Raw genomic sequence first — 18244 nt, 5'->3', positions numbered from 1 at the left:
AGGCACACACCTCCCCCCTTATCCTTACCCAAAGCTGCCGTTCGGTCTTGATGATGCATAGAAAAACTAGCTAGATGTACAGTATATTATCCATAGTCTTTGTTCAGCCACGACTCCGAGAAACATAGGATATTATAGTTATTCTGGTCCCGTTGATAGGATAGTCTCGAACGGAGCTTGTCCATGTTGTTCTCTAGTGAACGGAGGGTAGAGGCGGAGTCAATAGAACGGAGGGTAGAGGCGGAGTCAATAGAATGGAGGGTAGAGGCGGAGTCAATAGAACGGAGGGTAGAGGCGGAGTCAATAGAACGGAGGGTAGAGGCGGAGTCAATAGAACAGAGGGTAGAGGCGGAGTCAATATAACGGAGGGTAGAGGCGGAGTCAATAGAACGGAGGGTAGAGGCGGAGTCAATAGAACGGAGGGTAGAGGCGGAGTCAATAGAACGGAGGGTAGAGGCGGAGTCAATAGAACGGAGGGTAGAGGCGGTTTATTTACTCATCGACGTAGTCTGGTCAGGGAGCCACTTGTTTGCCTCTCTTGTACCGTCTCTTCCTCTTTCGAGGCCTGGGGATTAGGGCCTGGTCTAGAATGAGCAGTACATCCACGCTGTTCTGATGTCCAGAAGCTGTTTTTGGTCATAGGAAATGATGGCGGAAATATGATGTAAAATCACACAGCTATCAAATGCAGCGCCATCTTCAAAACTTCTCATTTCACTCAGTGTTTTTTCCCCACCTAGTGTTTCACTGAATTGTCAAGTCCAATGACTAGTTGACTGGCTCTCTATAATAAGAAACACATACATGTAGAATTACTCTGTAGCCAGGAGATTATTTTCCCTAAGTGTCAAAGATGGGATGGAAACAAAAAATAGCAATTTACTGTGTGTGGAAAGAGTCATAACTTACCCATGATGCCCCTCTCCTTGAAAATGTTCCATTTTTTGTTTTCCCACATAAAACAGCCGTGCTGTATAGAGAAGACAGTTGGAACAGAGATGCTTCTGTAATATGTATTCACATAGCATAACCACAGTGATAGCCAGCATCACACTGCATAGACAGGTGGCCGCTATGCAGAATAACCATGGCATAACAAGTCCCTTGATTATCTGTCGCTGTGCATTGGGATTAAAGAAAGAGATAAGAAAACAGAACAGAGCTACTGCAGCCTGTCACACCCCTCCTTTATGCTTCAGGAACAGCGGTGTTTAGTGGCTGTCTTTGTTGGTCTCTCTGTGCTAAAGTCTGCTGGCTGAGAGCAAGATGGATTAAGTGAGGTATTCATCTAAATGGCAGAGCATTTTATAGTAATTCCATGGCGGGGTGAGCGTAGTGGGTGATGGGGAGGTGGAGGGGAGGACTGAGGAGTCATGGTATGGGGGGGGGTGCCCTGCTGAAGGTCAGGCAGGAACAGGCCTGAGGGCTGAGTGAGGCGGGGCCTGGGGATGGGGAGTGTCAGCGTTACGCAGGGAGAGGACAGCGGGGACTTCATGTAGAGCAAAGATTGGGGTCAGACAGGTTGAAGGAACCAGCCATGTCGCTTTTACGCGCCAGTGATCTGGTCTATGGAGCGTGCAAATCATCAACAAAGACCTTTACGCTTTGCAACCCCCATCCTGCTCTAAACACAAATTCATGACAAATAAATAATTACCTGGACCCCCAAATTAACCCCGCCTTCTCTGGTCTGCTGCTGAGACTATTGTAGCCACCAGAATTGAAATCTTAACCTTTCTAGCAGCATGGACCTTTATCACAGTATAGAGGGCCTCAGAGAGGGAGCTTCTCACAGTGCAGGATGGGAAATAGTTCAATCCCACAGATTTGTCCTTCCTTTCCTTCCCCCTGTGTATGGTCACCCAGGTCTTAAAGACTCATTATATTGGATGACAAGCTGTGAATGTTCCCTGCCAGAGCAGTTGGAATTTTTCTGTCGTTTAATGATTTAGCACCACCTGTAATCTCACACATAATGGAGAGAAATAATGTTTCTTGCTGAGAATTCACTGTGGCATTTGCTTTGTTCTAATGTTGGGACGATTCCATAGAGGCTTCATAAGACTGGTGTCCCTCTGAGTCTAGTCTCTGTGTGTTGGTCTGTTATGGCTCTTCGTGGATGGGTATGGGCAACATTGTGAGGAGATGAGCACTCATCTAGATGAAGGTACAATACCAGCCTCTTGCTCGAAGTCTTTGTTGTGGAGCTGTTTTCTTCAAATAAATGAAAACGTTTTTTCTTCAAAAGTTATGTGGTACTTCAAGTATATGTAATATCTCTGAAGCAGGACAGAGCAGGCACATTTAGTTTACCCTTGTGTCGAGGTTATTCTACTTTGTCCTTTAGGTTATTGTGGGGGTTTTCAGGTTATTCTAGTTTCTCCATCAAACATATTTTTTTATGATATGTTGTATACACACTGTAATGACAAAGCATCATTAACAGAGAGACCAGCCAGTGTGAAGGTTGAGAGAATCTGGGACCTTATTCAAAACCCAGCTTGACGCTTTTACTGGGAGAGCAAGTACTCTTTCAAATCTTCCCACTTTTTGGTATTTTATAAAACTTTACGCAATGCCTTCCATTTATTCAAAGTAAGATGATGAGGGTTGATTGGACGATGAACTCCAGCACTAGCTGTGTCATATGACCAGATATGCCACTGGTGACAGGCAGCTACGTGTTGCCCTTTTTACTTTGACAAGTTAACAAGTCCAGCGCTGGACTTTGATCCACTGAAGAGAGACTGCTCCATGTTCCGGCTGTGTGCCATTTCCCCCTGTCCTTTAGGCTCCAGACGGCTCCTGAAATACCTATTATCCCTGGGTCTCACCGTAAAAGTTTCACTCAAGCACAGCCATGTTGTCAAACCCTTAGTTTGGTATTGCTGCCTCACTTAAGTGTAGTGCTGGCTTGAAGACGTTCCGTACACATAAATTGATACATCACGAGGAGCACAATGTGGAACCGGACAGCTCGGTGGTTCCTCCTGGCTTCAACATCAATCACCAGCCCACTGGTTCCCTGCCTGAAGACGGCACGGCCTGACAGCTAGCTGCAGTCTAGCAGATCATTCTGACAACAGTATGACATTGGCACACACAAAGTATGGGACAGTGACTCACACAGGGACATTTGAATACCAAACCTGCCAATTGAACATTTCAGGCTTCGCTGATTGTGAGACATAATTGATGGACAGTGACAAGTATGCAAATGATGGCTATAGGGCAAATATGCTCCCCCAGTTATAAAAAATATATTCACCATGTGATGTGGTGGGATTTGTTCTATTGCTGCCTTCCTTTCTTTCTTTCCCCCCTTTAAATCACACAGTGTCGGCTTACTTTTATCTTCAAACAAATGCAATGATTAATTTTGTGCTATTCAAAACCCTATTAGTTGTCTTACATGACAGTACACATGGAGACTTGAGACTCGTGACGCAGTTTAATGAAATGAAGTTTCCATCACCATCCCTACTGGCTTTTAGACAGACAGATTAAATAGACAGAGGTCATCTGATACAACTCAGCCAGCGCCTCAGAGCTTTATGGCATGAGATGGACATCATTGTGTACGTACTTACCAATCTAGCCACTGGCCAAATCTGCTGCCTGCCAGCCCTCTGCTCCTCTTAGGCAACGGACACTGGACAGACCCCAGACCTGCAGCACTCTGGGCTACTCCATATCACTGCTGTCATTCCCGATTAGGAGTCTGCTGAAGATGGGCCCCTATCTGATGGCTGTGTGTGTGTGTGTGTGTGTGTGTGTGTGTGTGTGTGTGTGTGTGCGTGTGCGTGTGTGTGTGTGTGTGTGTGTGTGTGTGCGTGTGCGTGTGCGTGTGCGTGTGTGTGTGTGTGTGCGCGTGTGTGTGTGTGTGTGTTTCCGTGTGCATGACCCTGCACACGTGTGTGTGTCTTCGTTACTGCATGGATGCCTGTGTTTTGTGTCTGGATGTCTGTAAGAGGGAGCCATAAGTCTATAGGGGGAACAGGTGTTGTATGTCAAATGAATGAAGCTTTACACATTAGCTACAAAGTTCTAGAACTTTACTACCTGGTTGTGTCCTCTTGTTGGAGATGGATGTTTTGTTGATTTTGTCCTATAGGAAAATGACACAAGGTCTTTGAGCATAGTTGAGCTGCGGGGGGAAAACATGCTTCCTTTGTCCACCGCTGTTTACTGTTTTAATTAGCATTGTTAATTGGCTCTTTGTGACACCATGGTGACAGGCCTGTCACTTGATGGTATTGATGGTGCTGATGTCCCTAATTTGTTTTCTTGTTAGGGATGGTCTGCTGTGGATGCTGGTGTCTTGTTCCTTGTCATTGGGGAATCATTGTCCGTCTGTCTGTCTGTTTAGACTGGGCGCATGACACTGAAAGCAGATAAACAGCCTGGTAAACAAATCATCTGTCGTAGCTAATGTGTAGTGTCCATTTCCCTGTTGTCTCATCACCTCACCAGCCCCATGTTGGCTCATCCTTGACTCACAACAAAGGCCTTTATCGATCCTATAAGGATGGATAGAAGAGATATTAAAGCCCCTCACGATCTAATGACAGAGAGAGAGGCTGCTTCCTTCCAACGCTGCAGCAGCATCCTCTCTGCCCCACTGTAGATCCAGCACAACTCTCCCCTTCTCATTGACCTGACATTCAAATGTACCAAAAGATGAGTTCACATCACCTTAACCAACAAGCTACACACACACACATAATTCCTCTCTGAGATCTACTGTAGTCTACCTCCCCTGTTCTGTTCTCCATCTGATAACGCGATGAAGCACTCACCCTAATTTACCACCCAATTTCTTGCCTTGTTTCATAAGGACATCCTGTATTCTCTGGCCTGTCCTCTCTGTGAATTACAGTAGAATGGACTGCTAATAAGTTCAGAGCCAGCTGTCTAGTGTCCAGTCTTTTTTCCTCATGTCCTGCGTTTATCTCCATGGAGGGAGATTTAGTATAGAAATTAGCCTAAGAGGAAGATATTGTCCATCTTGGCAGGGCAGGTCCTTCAGGGAAGGCTTATTCTCTGCCTGACTGTGCCAGTGGACCTACTTATATTGTGCAGCCTTATTTTATGGAGACAAGGAATTGGAAGAAGCTTTTATAGTAAAAGAGAAATTCTGATGTGTGCCTTCATTCTGAAAGGAAAAATGTACTGTCTAGGTGTTCTAAGTGGAATGTGTCATTTTGTGTCAGTTAAATTACTTGAATTTTTTTTTTTTATGCACAGGAAGGGATGCCAAACTTCCACACCCCTTGATTATGCAACACCTTTTCTTCCTGCCTGGTGTGTAGAGTTAATATTTTGGAACTTGCAAGTTGTGCTTTGGCAGAGTCCCACTTCCTGCCACTAGCAGCCCATCCCGACCGCTCTGGTTGCCTTTGGCAATGGGCCAGCAGCCAATCAGGTTGCTGGAGTGTCCCGCCTGCAGCTGTGATGCAGATGAAGTCTTCTCCTTCCGAAACGGCCGTCCATCACCAACTTCCTGTAATAGATGTGAAATGTGACATCACAAGCTGAGAGGCCATCTGCACTCCACGGGATCCTGGGCTATTTCTGTCATTGCTCAGAGCATGCGTTTGCCCTGGCGCCATTTCTGTTGATCAAGGGGTAACACAAAACTTTCCCGAGGTCAAAATGAAGATGTCAAGGATATATGACAGATGGTGGTCTCCCAGTGGCTGGAGGGGCTGGTGTAGCTTGACCTCTTAGGATAACCTCCTGGAGAGCACTGTAGGTTAAAATATATCTATATATACTGAACAAAAATATAAACGCATCATGTAAAGTGTTGGTCCCATGTTTCATGAGCTGAAATAAAAGATCCCAAAAATGTTCCATACGTACAAAAAGCTTATTTCTCTCAAATGATGTGCACAAATTTGTTTACATCCCTGTTAGTGAGCATTTCTCCTTTGCCAAGGTAATCCATCCACCTGACAGGTGTGGCATATCAAGGAGCTGATTAAACAGCATGACAATTACACAGGTGCACCTTGTGCTGGGGGCAATACAGTGCCACTTTAAAATGTGCAGTTTTGTCACACAACCCAATGCCACAGATGTCTCAATATTTGAGGGAGCGTGCAATTGGCATGCTGACTGCAGGAATGTCCACCAGAGCTGTTGCCAGAGAATTGAATGTTAATTTCTCTACCATGTCATTTTAGAGAATTTGGCAGTACGTCCAACCGGCCTCACAACTGCAGAGCACGTGTAACCACGCCAGCCCAGGACCTCCACATCCGGCTTCTTCACCTGTGGGATCGTCTGAGACCCTCCACCCGGACAGCTGATGAAACTTTGGGTTTGCACAACCTAATAATTTCTGCACAAACTGTCAGAAACCGTCTCAGGGAAGCTCATCTGCATGCTCGTCGTCCTCACCAGGGTCTTGACCTGACTGCAGTTTGGCGTCATAACCGTCTTCAGTGGGCAAATGCTCACCTTCGATGGCCACTGGCCCGCTGGAGAAGTGTGCTCTTCACGGATTGCATGTATGGGGTTGTGTGGGTGAGCGGTTTGCTGATGTCAACGTTGTGAACAGAGCGCCCCATGGTGGCGTGGGGTTATGGTATGGACAGGCATAAGCTACGGACAAATGCGGCATGAGGTAAATGGTCACACCAGATACTGACTTGTTTTCTGATCTACACCCCTACTTTTTTTTAAGGTACAGTATCTGTGACCAACAGATGCATATCTGTATTCCCATCCATGTGAAATCCATAGATTAGGGCCTAATTTATTTATTTCAATTAACTGATTTCCTTATATGAACTGTAGCTCTCTTTAAAATTGTTGCATGTTGCGTTTATATTTTTGTTCAGTGTAGATTCAGTCATTCTGTATGGAGGACGAATAGGCCTATTTTGTCTTCAAAAGAATCCTCAAAATTATAGAGCTCACTTCAGAGGGGGGCTAGAATTAAGATATGTTGCTCTTCTAACATAACAAGAGAAGAATAGTATTTTAACTATACACAAGAATAGTATTTTAACTATACACAGATGCTAAGTAGAACCATATAGTGTTCTTCAGCTTGTCCCCAGGGACAAGGGGAACCCTTTTTGGTGCTAGTGTGTGCTTTCTTCCTGGAACCCTCTATAAACGGTTCTACCAATAACCTTTTTATCTTATGTTATCTTTAAAATTAAACTCTTTATGACAATAAATTATATATATCAAAAGGACTTTCTTTGAGGACCCTAACACAGTGGTCTGAAACGCCACAGCTGTCTGAAACTCCTAGTTTACAGACCACATCAGGCCTGCAAATCACATTATGCTGGCTTGCAAAGTGATGTGTAATTCATTTTGGAATCCAGCCAAAGTGAGGATATCCCAAAATGTTAACTTTTAATCACCCGCAACCTGTATTCAAAATGACTGCCAGGGTAGGGAAGGTTGATTACTGAGACTACCTAAACCATCTAAACTGGATCAACCATCTCAGTAACTGATGCAATAAATCCAACAACTTACCGATTGGATTAGTTTAGAAAAATGTAATTTTATTTATCTTTGTGTTGCATAAGATTAATCAACCAATCAATGCACATGCAAAAACACAGATATTGACACAACAATTCTGAAAATCAACCTGCAATTGAGCATGCTGGGAAATATGATGGCAATGGGCTTGATCTATTCAGAGTAAAAATGACACAATTACACTCAACTCTGGTTATTAACACCAACACTGGGGTTATTTTACACCACTGAGTCACTGAGTGTTAATTTAACTCCTCAATCAACACTAGAAATGTTATACTGAAAAACACTAGCTAACACTGGCCAATTTGCTGTGTACCATACAATACACTGCTGGGTCACTCAAACTCCCTTCTATTCTCTTACTCTCTGGTCAATAAAATTACAGAAAATATTAATTTGAAAGACAAATCATGGCAAAGATATCAACTATAGGCTTTAAAAAATAGAGTCACACACTATATAAGCTGGCAGTAATTTATTCGGTAAACCACCAACGTTTTGGCATCACAGTGCCTTCTTACATTTTAGCAGACACGCTTATCCAGACCGACTTACAGGAGCAATTAGGATTAAGGGCCTTGCTCAAGGGCACGTCGACAGACTTTTCACCTAGGCTGCGTTTCAAATACATGAAAGACACACCCTCCTCCACTTACCCTCGCCTTATGCCCTTGGGGGAATCCCCACGGCCATCTTTGCCGTCGGTCCAAACAATTAGCCAAACAAGGGAAGTTGGCAACGTAAGCCCCTCAGCCCTCGTTTGAGATCGAGTGTGAGAGTGTACAATTCTGTTTACTCCGGGGCCTGAAAATCCCCATAATTCAGTTCGTGATAATTGAACATCCGCTAAGAAAAGTCAGCCAAAACGTAAAACCAACATCAATATGGAGAAGTCAACATACAAGTGTAAGTAAAAATGAATGTAAATAAGTTAGAACTTGTGCTACTAATCAAATCAAAGCAAATGTTATTTGCCACATGCGCCGAATACAACAGGTGTAGACATTACCGTGAAATGCTTACTTACAGCCCTTAACCAACAATGCATTTATTTTTTAATAAAAATGTAAAATAAAACAACAACAACAAAAAAGTGTTGTGAAAAAAAGAGCAGAAGTAAAATAAAATAACAGTAGGGAGGCTATATACAGGGGGGTACCGGTGCAGAGTCAATGTGCGGGGGCACCGGCTAGTTGAGGTAGTTGAGGTAATATGTACATGTGGGTAGAGTTAAAGTGACTATGCATAAATAATTAACAGAGTAGCAGCAGCGTAAAAAGATGGGGTGGGGGTAAGGGGGGCAGTGCAAATAGTCCGGGTAGCCATGATTAGCTGTTCAGGAGTCTTATGGCTTGGGGGTAGAAGCTGTTGAGAAGCCTTTTGGACCTAGACTTGGTGCTCTGGTACCGCTTGCCCTGCGGTAGTAGAGAGAACAGTCTATGACTAGGGTGGCTGGAGTCTTTGACAATTTTGAGGGCCTTCCTCTGACACTGCCTGGTATAGAGGTCCTGGATGGCAGGAAGCTTGGCCCCAGTGATGTACTGGGCCGTACGCACTACCCTCTGTAGTGCCTTGCGGTCGGAGGCCGAGCAGTTGCCATACCAGGTGGTGATGCAACCAGTCAGGATGCTCTCGATGGTGCAGCTGTAGAACTTTTTGAGGATCTGAGGACCCATGCCAAATCTTTTCAGTCTCCTGAGGGGGAATAGGCTTTGTCGTGCCCTCTTCACGACTGTCTTGGTGTGTTTGGACCATGATAGTTTGGTGGGGATGTGGACACCAAGGAACTTGAAGCTCTCAACCTGTTCCACTACAGCCCGTTGATGAGAATGGGGGCGTGCTCAGTCCTCTTTTTTTCCCTGTAGTCCACAATCATCTCCTTTGTCTTGGTCACGTTGAGGGAGAGGTTGTTGTCCTGGCACCACACGGCCAGGTCTCTGACCTCCTCCCTATAGGCTGTCTCATCGTTGTTGGTGATCAGGCCTACCACTGTTGTGTCGTCGGCAAACTTAATGATGGTGTTGGAGTTGTCCCTGGCCATGCAGTCATGGGTGAACAGGGAGTACAGGAGGGGACTGGGCATGCACCCCTGAGGGGCCCCCGTGTTGAGGATCAGCGTGGCAGATGTGTTGTTACCTACCCTTACCACCTGGGGCGGCCCGTCAGGAAGTCCAGGATCCAGTTGCAGAGGGAGGTGTTAAGTCCCAGGATCCTTAGCTTAGTGATGAGCTTTGAGGGCACTATGGTGTTGAACGCTGAGCTGTAGTCAATGAATAGCATTCTCACGTAGGTGTTCCTCTTGTCCAGGTGGGAAAGGGCAGAGTGGAGTGCAATAGAGATTGCATCATCTGTGGATCTGTTGGGGCGGTATGCAAATTGGAGTGGGTCTAGGGTTTCTGGGATAATGGTGTTGATGTGAGCCATGACCAGCCTTTCAAAGCACTTCATGGCTACAGACGTCAGTGCTACGGGTCGGTAGTCATTTAGGCAGGTTATCTTAGTGTCCTTGGGAACGGGGACTATGGTAGTCTGCTTGAAACATGTTGGTATTACAGACTCAGTCAGGGACATGTTGAAAATGTCAGTGAAGACACTTGCCAGTTGGTCAGAACATGCTCGGTGTACACATCCTGGTAATCAGTCTGCCCTGCGGCCTTGTGAATGTTGACCTGCTTAAAAGTCTTACTCACATCGGCTACGGAGAGCGTGATCACATAGTCATCCGGAACAGCTGGTGCTCTCATGCATGCTTCAGTGTTGCATGCCTCGAAGCGAGCATAGAAGTGGTTTAGCTCGTCTGGTAGGCTTGTGTCACTGGGCAGCTCGCGGCTGTGCTTCCCTTTGTAGTCTGTAATAGTTTTCAAGCCCTGCCACATCCGACAAGCATCAGAGCCGGTGTAGTACGATTCAATCTTAGTCCTGTATTGACTATTTGCCTGTTTGATGGTTTGTCGGAGGGCATAGCGGGATTTCTTATAAGTGTCCGGGTTAGAGTCCCGCTCCTTGAAAGCGGCAGCTCTACCCTTTAGCTCAGTGCGGATGTTGCCTGTAATCCATGGCTTCTGGTTGGGGTATGTACGTATGGTCACTGTGGGGACGACGTCATCGATGCACTTATTGATGAAGCCAGTGACTGATGTGGTGTACTCCTCAATGCTATTTGAAGAATCCCGGAAAATGTTCCAGTCTGTGCTAGCAAAACAGTCCTGTAGCTTAGCATCTGCGTCATCTGACCACTTTTTTATTAACTGAGTCACTGGTGCTTCCTGCTTTAGGTTTTGCTTATAAGCAGGAATCAGGAGGATAGAGTTATGGTCAGATTTGCCAAATGGAGGGCGAGGGAGAGCTTTGTATGCGTCTCTGTGTGTGGAGTAAAGGTGGTCTAGAGTTTTTTTTCCTCTGGTTGCACATTTAACATGCTGGTAGAAATTAGGTAGAACGGATTTAAATTTCCCTGCATTAAAGTTCCCGCCCACTAGGAGCGCTGCCTCTGGATGAGCGTTTTCCTGTTTACATATGGCTTTATACAGCTCATTGAGTGCAATCTTAATGCCAGCATTGGTTTGTGGTGGTAAATAGACAGCTATGAAAAATATAGATGAAAACTCTCTTGGTAAATAGTGTGGACTACAGCTTATCATAAGATACTCTACCTCAAGCGAGCAAAACCTCGAGACTTCCTTAGTATTTGATTTTGTGCACCAGCTGTTGTTTACAAATATACACAGACCGCCACCCCTTGTCTTACCGGAGTCAGCCGTTCTATTCTGCCGATGTAGTGTATACAGTATCCCGTCAGCTGTATGTTGTCCATGTCGTCGTTCAGCCACGACTCGGTGAAACATAAGATATTACAGTTTTTAATGTCCTGTTGGGAGGATAACCTTAATTTTAGGTCAATTTATTTTCAAATGATTGAACGTTGGCTAATAGGATTGATGGAAGAGGCAGTTTACTCGCTCGCCGTCGGATCCTTACAAGGCACCCCGACCTACGTCCACGATATCTCAGTCTCTTTCTCCTGCGAATGACGGGGATTTGGGCCTTGTCGGGTGTCTGTAGGATATCCTTCGCGTCCGACTCATGAAGAAAAATTCTTCATCCAATACGAGGTGAATAATCGCTGTCCTAATATCCAGAAGCTCTTTTTGCTTATAAGAGACGATGGCAGAAACATTATGTACAGAATAAATTACAAATAACGCGAAAAAACACACATAATAGTACAATTGGTTAGAGGGATGTAAAACGGCAGCCATCTTCTCCAGCGTCATCATTACTAATGCACATGACTGCACAAACACGTATCGTGAAAGTAATGATGTTTTTGTTTGGTTAGCTTTTGGAAACGTTAGCTAGCCATACAACTTTCCCTGACATCACACTTATACATTGTAATTTTCGATTTACCTTGTATAGTCGGATGGGTAGTATTCGATGTCTGCGGATGCGTTGTCTTCTAGCCAAGATACGAAATACAATCATAATTGACTGTAGCGCATATAAAGCACACACAACAGCTACCGGTGGTTCCACGATGACTGAAAACACAACCTTGGGAGGAACGGGTGACGAATTTCCAGCCTGTATTCATTCTTGTGTGTCAACTCATCATCAAATCAAATTGTATTTGCCACATGCGCCGAATACAACAGGTGTAGACATCACAGTGAAATGCTTACTGTAGCAACATGCAGTTTTTAAAAAATAAAAAAGTAAAATAAAAAAGTGTTAAGTAAAAAAAATCTAAGCAAATAACTAAAGAGCAGCAGTAAAGTAAAATAACAGTAGGGAGGCTATATATAGCGGGGTACCGGTACAGAGTCAATGTGCGGGGGCACTGGTTAATCGAGGTAATTGAGGTAATATGTACATGTGGGTAGAGTTAAAGTGACTATGCATAAATAATAAACAGAGTAGCAGCAGCGTAAAAGAGGGGGATGGGGTGGTGGGGCAGTGCAAATAGTCTGGGTAGCCATGATTAGCTGTTCAGGAGTCTTATGGCTTGGGGGTAGAAGCTGTTGAGAAGCCTTTTGGACCTAGACTTGGCGCTCCGGTACCGCATGAGAAGTGTCCACTTAATTTGAGGGCTGAGGGTGTTTCTTTTACGTGTTTGGAATGCAGCCCTAGTAAGCTCGGGGATTCAAACCAGCGACCTTTCGGTTACTGGCCCAACTTTATTAACCGCTAGGCTACAGTGCCTTCTTCAGGGTCAAGAAGGCACTGTGATGCAAAACGTTGATGGTTTACCCGATAAATTACTGGGAGCTTATACAGTGTCTTGAAAAAGCATTGTATTTGAATCTGTGCTTGAAATCCAATACTTGACTGAAGGGCCTTACAGATGTTGTATGTATTTGTAAGTCGCTCTGGATAAGAGCGTCTGCTAAATGACGAAAATATAATGTAAATGTATTGGGGATGGAGGAAGGGTTAGTCATTTAATAATCATGTCAACCCCTATTATTTCACACACAGTGAGTCCATGTAACTTTTTATGTGATTTATTAAGCCACATTTTACTCCTGAACTAATTTAGGATTGCCTAAACAAAGCGGCTGAATATTTATACAATGACTATATTTTATTAATTACATTTTTATTAATCTTAAATAAAACAAAAACCAAATCTTCCACTTTGACATTACACAATATTTTGTGTAGATTGTTGACAAAAAATTACAATTAAATACATTTTAATCCCACTTTGTAACACAACAAAATGTTACGAAATCCAAGGGGTCTGAATACTTTTGCGACTCTTTATTTTTGTAGCCTACAGTTTACTCACCGTTAGTCAGCAATTCAACTAACTTTTTGGGTGTGGGCCAGCTCATGCTTTTCACTAAAGATATCAACTATCTCAGTAGGGTATATGTAAAATGATTAAGGGAATACCAGATACATGCACATATATTCCCATAATATAGGTACAGTTTAAAACATTCTCACACTTATCTTTTTAAATGTATCAGATTACTCAAACTCCTGTTGTTAAAGTGTAAACACTGAAGTAAACACTAATGCTCAGGCACTTTCTAAAAGAAAGAACAAAAATTACAATTTAAAAAACGAATACAGATTCAGAAGAGTTCTATGTAGAACCCTTCTTACCTTCCAAAGAATCCTTCTTGCCTTCCAAACAATCACCAAAGAACCCTTTCTTCCAAAAACGGTTCTTAGGATAAAAAAGGGTCTAGGTAGAACCCTTTGCCTTACAAAGAACCATCGTCTTCCGAAAAAGGGTTCTTCAGATGAAAACGGTTCTTGGTAGAACCCTATCCCTCTGCATAGAACCCTTTTGGAACCCTTTTTTCTAAGAGTGTAGGTTCATAGCGGGTTATGAGCCTAAAATAGTTAATGGCATGATGCAGGAGCTGGAGCCTTGTGGAGAGTGCCCATCAGCCCTCTGAGTGACGAATGGAGGCCCACAGAGACACCACCTTTCCAGGCTAAGGTGATGGACTAGCAACAGTGGGGTATGAAAGGGGGATGAGGAAGGTGCTGGCCAAAATGGGGCAAATGGGAGGCACCCTCCCTGCCTCCTCTAGTATTCTAGGGAATGTTAGCTTCCATACTCTGTGTGTGTGTGTGTGTGTACGTGTGCGTGTGCGTGTGCATGTGTGTGTGCATGCGCAGGTGCATGTGTGTTCACTGACAAGAAACAAAGGCATGGACCTCCACCCAGACACTCCATTCAGCCCAAGGATGGATTTTTTATGAGTTAACTGCTTTGGGTAATAGAATTTCACCTATAGGGCCTAGGATTTATGTTTAATGGGTCAATTCTGACCTTTGAAAGAAATTGAAAAAATGAAAAACGATTGAATCACTTTCTTTATATATTTTTTCACGGGCACTTGTTTCAATCACAAAGGTGTGACAGATAGACAGGTCAAATCTGAACATCAACAAGGAAATGACAACAAGAGGTGAACGATTATGTCTCTGTGACATTTCATAATTTGTCTGTCTGGTAAAGAACACATTCGTAACAACAAAGCACCTAGACTGGGGAACCTCTGTGTCCATCTCTGATGGAATATGGATTATTTGTAGTTGTCACTAATGTTTTTTCATGAGCTCTGGCCCTATGAATTATAATTGTACATGAGGAAATGTTTCTCTCATTGTTTTCCCTATTGGCATAACAGTATTTATGTGTGTACTGATTCATCCAGATTGACCACAGTGTTTGTTTACTGTTTTCTAGATTTTTCCTTAATCTAAATCATCTTGTTATTATCTGTGTTTGTTGTCTAATCCAGCCCAGCGTCATGGCAACAGCATGCAGAGTGGCCACACAGTTTTATGATGGAGTGTCTCAAGTTATTGATGCCCTCCATAATGTGGTTGGTGCTGAGGGCTAGACTTATGAATTTAAATAAAGCCTAGGTGGTAAGTAATTGCCGCTATGTGATGCCTTCCACCGTCGTGTTTTTGGCTGACCAGACTGAAATGCAGTTGATTTACCCTCACTTAGTGTGGTCACAGTGTGTTGTATCCTGGTAATTTATATGCCACATTTCTCTACTGGTTATTGCTTAGTTATTTACTGCAAATGGTTCTATTCGTTCTGTGAGGGAGAAGCTAGGGCTTTATTTTTTTTTATTAATAGTAGAGCGTTGGAGGCAGGATTTAGAGGCTTTGTAACTCCAGTAAAGGCCTCCCAGCCAGGGAGAAATTGCCTTATTGTTGACTAAACTAAAGGCCAACAGCGCCATATGTTCATGTTATAGAAAATAACCTTAACACGGTCCCCTCAGACATGAAGCTGGGAAGAAATGTTGCCCGCACTTTCCTCGACTACTACAGGCACAACAACTTCATCGATGACAACAAACCACAAATCCCAAATCACATCAACACGTAATGTTTTTAATGACACATTTCTATAACTTGTCAGTTTACATCCTTTTTGTTTAACTTGATCATATTCACTAATATTTGTGTTTTTGTGTCCTCAGTACGGAGGTATTGTCCCAGGGTCGACTGGGGAATGGAACTGGGAATAAGAAGACCTCGGGGTGTGAGAGAGGAGCAGAGAGGAAGAACCTGGGACTCAAAGATTAGACCACTAGACACCAGGCAGCGCCACAACATACTGGAAACACCAGTCCAGTCTGACTACTGTATAGGGGCTCCTGACTCACAGGCCTATACTACATCCACACAGCCCTCATGAAAATTAGATGCACCAGTCTGAGATAAAGGACTCATTTTCACAAACGGATCACGTATGGATAGCATGTTAATTGGAGGATATTTACTCATGGGATTTCATTAGAGCAAGTTGCTCTGACTTTGTATGAAATGTATGGGACCGATCAAGGTGAAACATATACATCTCATGCTCCATTTGAGGACTTCATATGTCATTCTTATATATTACCACAATGTGCTTTTTCCATTGTAGGTGTTGCTTTTTATTCAGATGTATTTACGTATGTCATTGTAAATAAGTGCATGTGTTTTCTCTTGTACGTAACTTATTTTGTGTTTATCTTGCCTCTCTCTAGCATACATTATTTGGAAGGGTTCAATGGGAGGGGTAACCCATTTCTGTTTAGTCATGACCTTATCAGTATCTAAGTATTGTGTTGATAAAAACTATGAAATATAACACACATTTGTAAGTTTGTCAAATTAATGTTCAGTCATTGTCAGAGTATTAGTTTACACAGGTGTTTATGATTCAAAGAAACAGACTTGGGTTCAGTTTGATTTAAACTGAACTCATTTCATGGATAATAAAATTTTACTCAAGAATTTTAAGTCCCTATAGAAAATGGTGTGCATCTCTCAAGTATGAATTTAATTACCTAAATTCACTGATACCCATTCACTTCCCTTTCTTACTGTAATGTAAACATCTATTTAACCTATCTGTTCAGAGCACTGAGTGCTTTTTCACTGCATTATGTAAAACACGATCCATGGGATTTGCTCAATACAAAGGCATAAGTAGGAGAGCGAGAGAGAATTGTACATTAGTCAAGTGAAGCGTGAAGAACAACATGTATTTTTTCAGACCAGTCATTTGGAAGAAGTGAGGCAATCACTCAGCATAACAGCATAAACAAATTACTGTTACATGGTTGACGAAAAGATGGAGAGGCTGAATGAGAATGACGAAAGACATTTGTCTTTTGATGCTTTTACTGTCAGACTTTGACCTGTCCAACACTGTAGCGTATGTTAGCACATCACTCTATCTACCCCTCTCTCTCTCTCTCTCTCTCACACACACACACACACACAAAATCTGCAGACACACACACACACACACACACACACACACACACACAGGGAAATGCTTCCTTATATTCAAAGAGCATAGTCCACACTGTGCTGCTATAATTTTAAGCTTTATCTAGAGCCATTATTCTCTGTTGCTTGCTCCACTAGACTGGGCATATTACTTTCTAATTATTTGTAAACAGCTATGCATGCATCATTCTTAATACAGTTGAAGTCGGAAGTTTACATACACTTAGGTTGGAGTCATCAATACTCGTTATTCAACCACTCCACAAAGTTCTTGTTAACAAACTATAGTTTTGGCAAGTCGGTTAGGACATCTACTTTGTGCATGACACAAGTCATTTTTCCAGCAATTGTTTACAGACAGATTATTTCACTTATAATTCACTGGATCACAATTCCAGTGGGTCAGAAGTTTACATACACTAAGTTGAATGTGCCTTTAAACAGCTTGGAAAATTCCAGAAAATGATGTCATGGCTTTAGAAGCTTCTGATTGGCTAATCGACATCATTTGAGTCAATTGGAGGTGTACCTGTGGATGTATTTCAAGGCCTACCTTCAAACTCAGTGCCTCTTTGCTTGACATTGTGGGGAAAATCAAAAGAAATCAGCCAAGACCTCAGAAAATAAATTGTAGACCTCCACAAGTCTGGTTCATCCTTGGGAGCAATTTCCAAACGCCTGAAGGTACCACGTTCATCTGTACAAACAATAGTACGCAAGTATAAACACCATGGGACCACGCAGCCGTCATACCGCTCAGGAAGGAGACGCGTTCTGTCTCCTAGAGATGAACGTACTTTGGTGCGAAAAGTGACAATCAATCCCAGAACAACAGCAAAGGACCTTGTGAAGATGCTGGAGGAAACAGGTACAAAAGTATCTACTGTGGGGGGAAAAAGTATTTAGTCAGCCACCAATTGTGCAAGTTCTCCCACTTAAAAAGATGAGAGAGGCCTGTAATTTTCATCATAGGTTCACGTCAACTATGACAGACAAAATGAGAAAAAGAAATCCAGAAAATCACATTGTAGGATTTTTTATGAATTTATTTGCAAATTATGGTGGAAAATAAGTATTTGGTCAATAACAAAAGTTTCTCAATACTTTGTTATATACCCTTTGTTGGCAATGACACAGGTCAAACGTTTTCTGTAAGTCTTCACAAGGTTTTCACACACTGTTGCTGGTATTTTGGCCCATTCCTCCATGCAGATCTCCTCTAGAGCAGTGATGTTTTGGGGCTGTCGCTGGGCAACACGGACTTTCAACTCCCTCCAAAGATTTTCTATGGGGTTGAGATCTGGAGACTGGCTAGGCCACTCCAGGACCTTGAAATGCTTCTTACGAAGCCACTCCTTCGTTGCCGGGCGGTGTGTTTGGGATCATTGTCATGCTGAAAGACCCAGCCACGTTTCATCTTCAATGCCCTTGCTGATGGAAGGAGGTTTTCACTCAAAAT

At 43.2% G+C, this 18244-nt stretch overlaps 1 protein-coding gene across 1 annotated transcript in view; it reads left to right on the top strand.

The window, feature by feature from the left end:
* LOC121540249 (cytosolic carboxypeptidase 6-like) overlaps positions 1-16144 on the top strand; it is a 499145-nt gene extending 483001 nt beyond the window's left edge. Inside the window, exons 12-13 of the mRNA XM_041848977.1 lie at positions 15282-15384; positions 15483-16144. Of these exons, the coding sequence (XP_041704911.1) occupies positions 15282-15384; positions 15483-15588 (209 nt within the window). The 3' untranslated portion in view covers positions 15589-16144. The remainder of the gene's footprint in view (positions 1-15281; positions 15385-15482) is intronic.
* The last annotated feature ends 2100 nt before the right edge of the window (positions 16145-18244 follow it).

Source organism: Coregonus clupeaformis, chromosome 26 (genome assembly GCF_020615455.1).
Source record: "Coregonus clupeaformis isolate EN_2021a chromosome 26, ASM2061545v1, whole genome shotgun sequence".
Classification (NCBI taxonomy): Eukaryota; Metazoa; Chordata; class Actinopteri; order Salmoniformes; family Salmonidae; genus Coregonus; species Coregonus clupeaformis.
The sequence above is the reverse complement of the archived record's forward strand: the minus strand, read 5'-3'. Positions and strand labels throughout refer to the sequence as shown.